The sequence below is a fragment of the Morone saxatilis genome, unplaced genomic scaffold (genome assembly GCF_004916995.1).
Source record: "Morone saxatilis isolate NCDOM2014 unplaced genomic scaffold, NCSU_SB_2.0 Contig3, whole genome shotgun sequence".
In the NCBI taxonomy this organism is placed as follows: Eukaryota; Metazoa; Chordata; class Actinopteri; family Moronidae; genus Morone; species Morone saxatilis.
This window is the reverse complement of record NW_023339873.1, coordinates 7,749,428-7,758,130: the sequence shown is the minus strand read 5'-3', so window position 1 is coordinate 7,758,130 and position 8,703 is coordinate 7,749,428. Positions and strand designations below refer to the sequence as shown.

The 8,703-nt window shown below is 41.0% G+C and overlaps 2 protein-coding genes across 2 annotated transcripts in view; one reads left to right on the top strand and one right to left on the bottom strand.

The window, feature by feature from the left end:
- Positions 1-3,870, top strand: part of hltf (helicase-like transcription factor) — a 10,066-nt gene extending 6,196 nt beyond the window's left edge. The window contains exons 18-25 of the mRNA XM_035673764.1: positions 226-405; positions 605-720; positions 968-1,149; positions 1,295-1,417; positions 1,923-2,035; positions 2,194-2,374; positions 2,891-2,971; positions 3,296-3,870. Of these exons, the coding sequence (XP_035529657.1) occupies positions 226-405; positions 605-720; positions 968-1,149; positions 1,295-1,417; positions 1,923-2,035; positions 2,194-2,374; positions 2,891-2,971; positions 3,296-3,439 (1,120 nt within the window). The 3' untranslated portion in view covers positions 3,440-3,870. The remainder of the gene's footprint in view (positions 1-225; positions 406-604; positions 721-967; positions 1,150-1,294; positions 1,418-1,922; positions 2,036-2,193; positions 2,375-2,890; positions 2,972-3,295) is intronic.
- Positions 3,871-4,219: 349 nt separating this feature from the next.
- Positions 4,220-8,703, bottom strand: part of LOC118336908 (glycogenin-1-like) — a 7,135-nt gene continuing 2,651 nt past the window's right edge. The window contains exons 5-6 of the mRNA XM_035673672.1: positions 8,020-8,257; positions 4,220-6,484 (exon numbers count right to left, since the gene is read on the bottom strand). Of these exons, the coding sequence (XP_035529565.1) occupies positions 6,317-6,484; positions 8,020-8,257 (406 nt within the window). The 3' untranslated portion in view covers positions 4,220-6,316. The remainder of the gene's footprint in view (positions 6,485-8,019; positions 8,258-8,703) is intronic.

Sequence of the window (8,703 nt, the reverse complement as noted above, 5' to 3'; positions counted from 1 at the left end):
GTCTCCGTCGCTGTCTTTGTTCTCTAACTTTGGGACCTCTCCCCCGGACATTGGCTCCTCCTTTTTTTTTTTTTTTTTCTCCTCCCCTCTTCTCTTGTTTCTCCCCCCCCCCTTTAAATTTCCTGTACCTGTGACAATGACCATAAAGATGATTCTCATTATTATACTGCTGATAATCAGACATCAGATTATAGAATAAACTCAGGCAATTCATACTGTATGCAGGAACCTTCAGACCCTGGTGAAGTGCATCACCCTGCGGCGGACCAAGAGCAGTGAGGTGAATGGGCGCCCTCTCGTGTCTCTGCCTGAGAAGACCGTGTGTGTGGAGCAGGTTGAGCTGAGCCAGTCAGAGCGGGAGGAGTATGAGCTGGCACGAAATGAGGGAAAAAACACCATTGGCAGGTATGTGTCAGTGTGTGTAAGTACATGTGCATTCATGTTGAAATCATTTTGATAAAAGTGATGAGCAACAATTAGCCGATGAAGCCATTTTGACAGAACATGTGGCTGTTCATAGATATTACGTTAGATGTCACAGGGATGTTACTAACTTTTTACTGTAAACTGTTCTTTAATTTGTCTTAACTGTTTGTGTGCGTAGATATGTAGCTGAAGGGACAGTCTTGAGGAATTATGCTGATGTCTTGGCTATCCTGATGAGGCTTCGACAGTACTGCTGCCACCCTGATCTGCTGGCAAAAACATCCTCAGACTTGGGTATTGTATAGCTTCTGAACCCTGAGGTCACTTGATAAGCAAACAATCATGCTGAAGATTTCTATGATGATTTATTTGATCTATATATTCAGGTCTACTGTGGTGTTTGCAAGGTCTTTTTCTGTACAGTTTATGTACATGATATGTAGAGTATGATAGACAGTTTGCTGTGCTGTGCGTGTTTTAGTAAGATTTCTTTTATCCAGCATAAGTTTTATGTATAAATTGATATATATTGTGCTTCTAGGTGCCGCAGCAACGCCTGCAGAGCTGCGGGAGCGTCTGATAGAGAAGTTGCGGTTGGTGTTGGCCAGCGGCTCTGACGAGGAGTGCTCTGTGTGTCTGGACTCCGTCCGTCTGCCCGTCATCACACGCTGCGCCCATGTTTACTGCCGACCCTGCATCGTCCAGGTTATCAGCAATCAGCAGGTACATGTGTTGCAGACAACTCCGGTTTGTAATCCAATTCTCACTGGACAGTTAACTTTAAAGGAAAGTTGTTACTATGTAATAGGTTATTTAACTGCCGGTTATTAACAGATCCATCTTTTATCTGTGCTCTGTCTGTGCATAGGAAAAGGCACGCTGTCCTCTCTGTCGAAATGAGATCAAGAGCAGTGAACTGGTGGAGTTTCCACAGGAGGAAATGGAGGAGGAGAGCAGTACAAACTCTGAGAAGTGGAGGACAAGCTCAAAGGTACACTGCACGTAGTGTGCAGAATTAACTAGGGGTAAAAATAGTAATAACACTCTGTAGACCTCTCAAAAATGCAGAACACTATTTTTTTAAAACCTTAAAAGGAAATGTGCTTGAGTTGAAGTTGGACTGCAAGATGTTTTAGTGCTGTGTAAAATCTTTCATGTTAAGTTCCCTACAAATCATTTTAGTATCCTCTTACATCCATAGCTTTAACATTCTTTTCTTTTTCAGCAGAAAATAAAATGCTCAAATACAAAATTGCCCTGAATTCCATCATTCCATACATATCTGTATTCAGTTGAGAGCAAACTCAAAAGGCCTTGAGTATGAGGTGTATTGGACTGACTTTTGGAGTCTCAACCTATTACTGATTAAGTAGCTCTTCTGATCCTGTTGTTTTTTGTGACTCTTTCCCCTTTTTGCTCAGCGGTCACTCAAAACATATTCTTCAGCAAAGTGACAGTGATGTTCCTCCTTTTAAATCCTGTTTCTGTCCCCTCAGGTGCAAGCGCTGCTGGGAAATCTGCTCAGGCTGCGATGTGAAGACAGCAGCATTAAGTGTTTGGTCGTCTCTCAGTTTACACGCTTCCTCACCGTACTGGAGACTCCACTCAGGTAATGCACACATTTACAGTAGAGGTTTGGGATTTTTAGAAGTCTAGAGATCTGTGCACCAGGATCTTTTAAGTAGAGAATTTCTAGATTTCATGCATTTAATTATTCGTTATGTTATTTTATGACTCGCCTCCATTGTCCTCCCTCCTCTTTGCCAGAGAGCATGGATTCAGTTTTGTGCGTTTGGACGGCAACATGAGCCAAAAGAGGAGGGCTCAAGTCATCCAGGAGTTTCAGAGCTCTGCAGCCGACAGCCCTGCCATCATGCTTCTGTCACTCAAAGCTGGAGGGGTGGGGCTTAACTTGACCGCTGCCTCTCGTGTTTTCTTGATGGACCCTGTAAGTACTGATTTTTGCCAGGAACCTGACACATTCACACGTACTGAACAACCAGGCCTCATTTTATGTATCGTGTGGTGCACGCTGAAGCCACATACAAATACAAATACAAATACAAATACAACATACAAATGTTTATAAGCTGTCACTGCAGGTTTACTGAGAATTACATTTCAAAAAACATGAGTTGTGGCCTAAGTTGTGTTAATAAAGTAAAATGGTTAGACCAGGACATGTACTTGTTTGCTTTGATAACTCTTTTTCTTGTTTTATTAATTTTTTTAATGGCTGTTTCGCTATATTGGGATATTGTGACAGTAGTCGTGACAAAGGGTAAATTATTAAATATATTCAGATTTAATTATGTGTTAAGATTTCCTGCAGAAGTAGAATAGAAGCACTATTTCACATATATACATATATATGACTATTGTGTGACCTTTGTTTGGGCCGTCATCTACTAAGTAAGTAAAGAGAAAAACAGACTGAAGTTAAAAGTATAACTGTGTGTTTTAGGCATGGAATCCTGCTACTGAGGAGCAGTGTATCGACCGCTGCCACCGTCTGGGACAGAAGAAGAAGGTTGTCGTCACCAAGGTCAGAAAACTAGAACTCTGTATGTGAGAGTGCGTTTCCTGTCTGTGACGAGGCATCATTTTTTCCTCAGTAGTTTCTTTTACTGTCTGTAATGTTACACCGTGAAGGCTGAAAAACTATGTTTGTACTGTATGTTCACCAAGACAACTCACATACCTGTTCACATACCTGATGGTTAAAAGATATCTTCATATTTAAAATGATTTATTCATATATATATAATATTATAGGTTAAAAGCTATTTGGATAGTCCATAGTCTCAGACTACAGAGAAGTACATGAAAAAGATCACTGACTATATTTTTATTTTGTCGGTTGCTGCAGTTCATTGTGAAAGATTCAGTGGAGGAGAGCATGGTGAAGATCCAGAGGCAGAAGCAGGACCTGGTGGAGAAGGCTTTCGGCCCCACGAACACTGATAGGAAAACATCTCGGATCGATGACATAAAAGCTCTGATGGAGCTTTAGACAGACAGTGGACATTGAAATGTCTTTGAGCTGTGTTTGAACAGTTGTCTTTTGGGCCTCACAGTTCACGTGAAAGGCTGCATAGCTTCCTTGCAAACATTGTCAATGTTTTGTGCATATTTTGAAAAGTGATTGTTTCTTTTATAGTTTATCATGTTCTAAATTTTCTTTCTACTTCTATCTAATTACTATTTTGATACTGATTTAATTACATGATGCATGCGCAGGACTTGTGTGTCTTTGATTTATGATAAGCTCCGCTAATGCACGGAGTTGGCCGAGTGTGTTGAAAGTTAATACCCTGGAATAAAGACTGGGGAGAAATACCAACCTGTAGCTTAACTCTTCAGGTTATCAGCCCTGAAGATTAAGATGTTCTGTATGTTCCATTTTGTTGGATTAAAGAAATACAGACCACTGATATTGTACATTTGTAGCTACTGTAAATGCAGCAGCTTTCAGAACCTTGTAGCTTTTCTAACAAAAACATGAAGTTGGAGGGAAAATAATTGTTTACATAATTGTGTGCATCAGATTAGAGCTGAAGCAATTAATCATTTAGTCAATTTTGACAATCATTTATGTGTGGGTTTTTTTTTGTTTTTTTTTTTAGGTGCTTTTAAAATATGAGGATTCGATTCCTTTCTGTTTTGTCACGTGTTGGACAAAACAAAAAAAAAGGCCACCTTTTCTATATTGTGACATTTCATAGACTAATGAATGATTAATTGCTTCCCTTTAGAGTATAAAGAAAATGAAACTCGTGACAGAAGGGATGGATAAAAGGTTTTCACAAGTTCTTTATTAGCGCTTCAACAGGGATGTACAGTTAACAGCTGAGGAACAGGACAGACCTGTATTAACCCATGTCACTACAATTATGTTCCACTTCCACACTCATGCATATTCGGGATTTAGCAGGCTGACAAGATCAGAAAGATCGCATATGGACTTTTCTCTCAACCTTGCCAGCCTCTTGGTAGAAGTGTGTGTAATGAAGTGAGGAACGTATTCTCATCGTTAGGAGCTATAGATTATAGTTTTAGTTTAAGGGCACAAAGCTGGAGTGAAATAAAAGGAGGGATTCAGTAAAGTTCAGTTTGTTGTGCTACTAGCAGCAGTTACAGTAAGTGAGGTTTTGTAAACAGTAAACGGCAATAAGGCAGCTGGTAACACTACAGACGGGAAGTGATGAAACAAGTCATGGCACAGAGATATACGGATGTTGGTCTGGCAGGAACATTACATGCAGGGCACGCACACATGTGACATGTCTGGGAAACGCACAAATACATACAAATCAGACTGTTAATATCACTTGAGGATGTGGATGGATTTCATTACCGACCCACGTTTGAACTCTGTGCCATGCAAATACAACACAGCAGGCTATGACCATAGAGAGAATAATAAGGGGACGGAGCTTCTGGGAATTTCCTTAAATCTGCATTCTTTCTAATGGCCAGCAGGAGGTGACCCTGGTTGCAAAATAAGTCCAATTGTATGTAAGTTTATGAAAAAATACTTATCACTTGATTTTTTTTTACCGATCACTAGTTTCAAGTGTTCAAAACATCATGATGTTCATTTTGTAAATCATGGTTCCATTTAGAGTTGATTGACAATAAAGCAGGGTATACTTTAGGGTGTGGCTACCTCGTGATTGACAAGTCGCTACCATGATGTGTTCTCAGGTTCTCAGTCCGATCCAATCAGGAAAGAGGCGTAACAATGCATATCCTCCACAGCTCCAGCTCTCGTCCGAATATGGTCACTCTGATTTCAAAAAACCAAGATGGCGAAGGCTATAATGTCAAACCTGTGGCATCAAAGTCAATGTGCGACATCACAGTGGCTCCATCCATTATTTATTATAGTCTATGGCCCTGAACCTAACACAATACCAGACATTACAAAGCTGAAGTCACAGGGAGCTGGTGAGTGTCAGAGGCACAGGTAGGGACGGTTATCTGTGTACTCAGGTGAGGTGAACACTGTCTGATTAAAGCAGGGTTTTTATAACTGGCTGAAAAGCAGAGCAGGGACTGTAAGAGGTAAGTGAGCCAGTAACTGCATATCTGCTTCAAAGTTATTGCAGGTTAAGAAATGTGGTCAAATCCAGAAACAACTTTTAAACATATTGATTTCCCTTCAACCACAGGCCATTTCCACAGTTTCTGTTGTTACTGAAAGTTTCCACAGGTTAGGAAGACTGAATCCATCTCCATCAGATGCACAAGAACACCTTTAAGAATACGCAGTCTGACATTTTGGGAAGTAACGTTATGCTTATTCGCTTTCTTTTCAAGAGTTGGATGAGAAGATTATGTCTGTGTGGTATAGCCACTGCCTGGCACAAAGACTGGAACCAGATTAACTTGGCTCTGTCCAAATGTAACAGTATCCACCTACCAGCACCTTTAAAACTTTCTACTCTGGGTGGGAAAATTAAATTTTAACTTTGTTACAACTGATTATGTGTTTTATCTCATTTGTTTAAAAAAAAGTGTACAATTTTCTGTTCATCTTTTCACATAAACTACAACTGCAATTGTATCAGGGTGGCCACAGTAACCCCTTGGTTGTACTGCTGCTTGGCAAGAAAGCAAATGAGTGTTTTCATTTCCCCAAAATGTCAAACTTTTCTTTGGAGAGAAAATAATGAATGGTAAGAGTGCATGGGAAACTGTGTCAAACTCTCTGTCATTCAAACACACACAGGAAGCAGAGAGTGAGGCTGAAACTTGCACAGAGGCATTCACCCAGTCACCTGCTAATGAAGCCCCGTGATTGGCTGAGCAGTGCTTAAATTCCCACCCACACAGGGCTTCAAACTGCTGCTCTCTCTGTCCGTCGCACCCCCTCGCCCCCTGCCCGCTACTTTAAGAAGGAGTCAAGCTTTCGCTCGATGTTGGCGAAGGAGTCGTCACCCATGTAGTCAATCTGGCCCGCTTCCCAGCGCTGCTTCCTCTCCTCTGATGAAACCTTCTGCGGAGGAGGCGCAAAGGGTGCCGGCTGCTCTCTCACATCTTCATGAAGCTTACCCTGCGTGACAGAGAGAATGAATGAATCACTAAATGGGACTGGAGCAATACTTTATAAGGACAAGTTCCCCCAAGTTCAGCCTTGCTCCGCTGGACAATCTTTTCTACAGTTAAGACACGAGAAGTATATGCAAGTGTTTCGTCAGATGAGTCAAAGTACAGAGAAGACATTTTGCAACACACTTGCTTGCAGATAAGAGTTGTGTACCGGCATGTTTCTAACATGAAGAACATGGCTTCCTAAAGTACACTCGAAAACGATCATGAACTAGAATAAAAAATATATATATTAGTCAGTCATACAATCTTTAAATCATGAAAATACTTTGAGTAATAATGTGTTTCTGATATAGTTTAACAATACTCCTCATCTACTGAACCCAGAATCTATTAATATGCAAATATTTTTTATTTCAAAGTTTGAGATAAATTGCTGGACACGTGTCACATTCCACTGAAAAGTCTGTTCTCAGTGTGTTTGCACTGAAGACTTTAGTTCACATCAGACTCAGACACTGTAAATTGTATATTAGACCATTGATGTCACAAAATCATCTTAAACTCAGATTAAAGATGAACGAAGAAAAGAGATATGATGTATATTTTGAAAGAAGAATTAACGAAACCTTCCTCTTAGAAATGAAATAAACTTCAGGGTTTTGCTGCTACAACCCAACAATTTTAGCAAACCTTTGACAGATATTGCTGTGAAAGATTACTGAGCAAATTCACAGATTTTCACTCGGCCTCAGTCAGGTTGCTAAATAATCTTCATTATCTTCAAATCTTTAACTTAAAAATAACTGACTAGAGAATTTGGAGAAATTATGGTTAAAATGTTTTGTGCCAGCATCCTGTAGCTGCCACTCTTTCTTTTCTCTGTTCAAGCAAAAGTAGAATTGTTTCACTTTGAGCAATAAACGAAAGTCTTATATTTCAAGATTCACTTGGTATACAGATTGAGAAAACCTCAGCCCGAGCCAGCGCAAGTAGTAAAAAACCAGTGTGCCCACCTGTATCAACATGTCAGTGTGACACAAGATGGCACAGCTTCAGGCAATTGGGCAAAGCTGCAGATTTTGGCAGCCATCCTCTTTTTAAACTATTTCACTGCTGCCCTGTTACAACAGGCAGCGTGGCAACTTCCTGCTACTCTGTGAAGTGCTGTACAGTTGTTGGAGGCCTGGCACCCTGCATGTTTCTGACACACAGGACTGGAAATACCAGCAGCAACAAACACAACTCTTGGCAACAGATTGGTGTTGAGGAATGCAGAACCAATCGACTTTTCCTTGTTACTGTGGCTAAACTAAAACTAAAACTAAAACTTCAATATCTGGCACTTTCACCACTTGGTAATTGCAAACCATGATAGATTTACACATTTTAAATCTATGTCCTAGAGGAAGAGTAGGTCACCTAGCAATTAGAGGTTTCGACACAGTTATGACATGACGATTATGCAACAGGTTATACACACAGAGTCACAGTCATTCTCATTTAAAAGTTTCAACACATGCACGACGGCTGACATACATTCTCGTTCGCCTCTACGAAGCCGCTGCTGAAGGGAGTGTCTCCGTAGGCCTGCTGCAGTAAAGGCAGTACAGACTTGGCGTACAGCTGCCACCACATGAGCAAGTAGTCGGGGTGCAACTGGCTCAGGTCGGGGGACAGGGAGTGACCTCTGACCTCGCCCCTCTGAGCGTCGTAGGAGTGGTTCCACGGCTTCACTTTGCCCAGGAAGTGCACCACCTTGGCGTCACGGCCGTACCTGTGACAACACAGACAGAACGTAAGGTGGCAGGAAAGAGAGAGAGGGAAAAGGCTAAAACATGCAAACCCACTCTTGCTAATGGGCCCTTATAATATCAAAGGATATAAGGTTTATTACAACTTGGTTCTAACTTTTGTAGGTTTGGCCATCATTTCCTTCTGTCATAATAACATTGTAACCACACAGCACTTGCTGAAGGCCTGTTTCGCCAACATGTTCACTTTGCTATGTAAGATAACCATCTGTGATAAGCTCTCATTGCACAGGAAACTGGTACTGTGTGCACAAAGGTACCACAATATGGTAAATCTGAACCAGGAAGTCACAACCAACAGTTGGGGTATTAATTTCTGGAAGGTCTGCCTCTGTTTTGTCTTTCAAATACGTTTGATACTCTGCCTACTCTAGTTTATTTCCCCCATCTGACTTCTTTTTAGTGATGT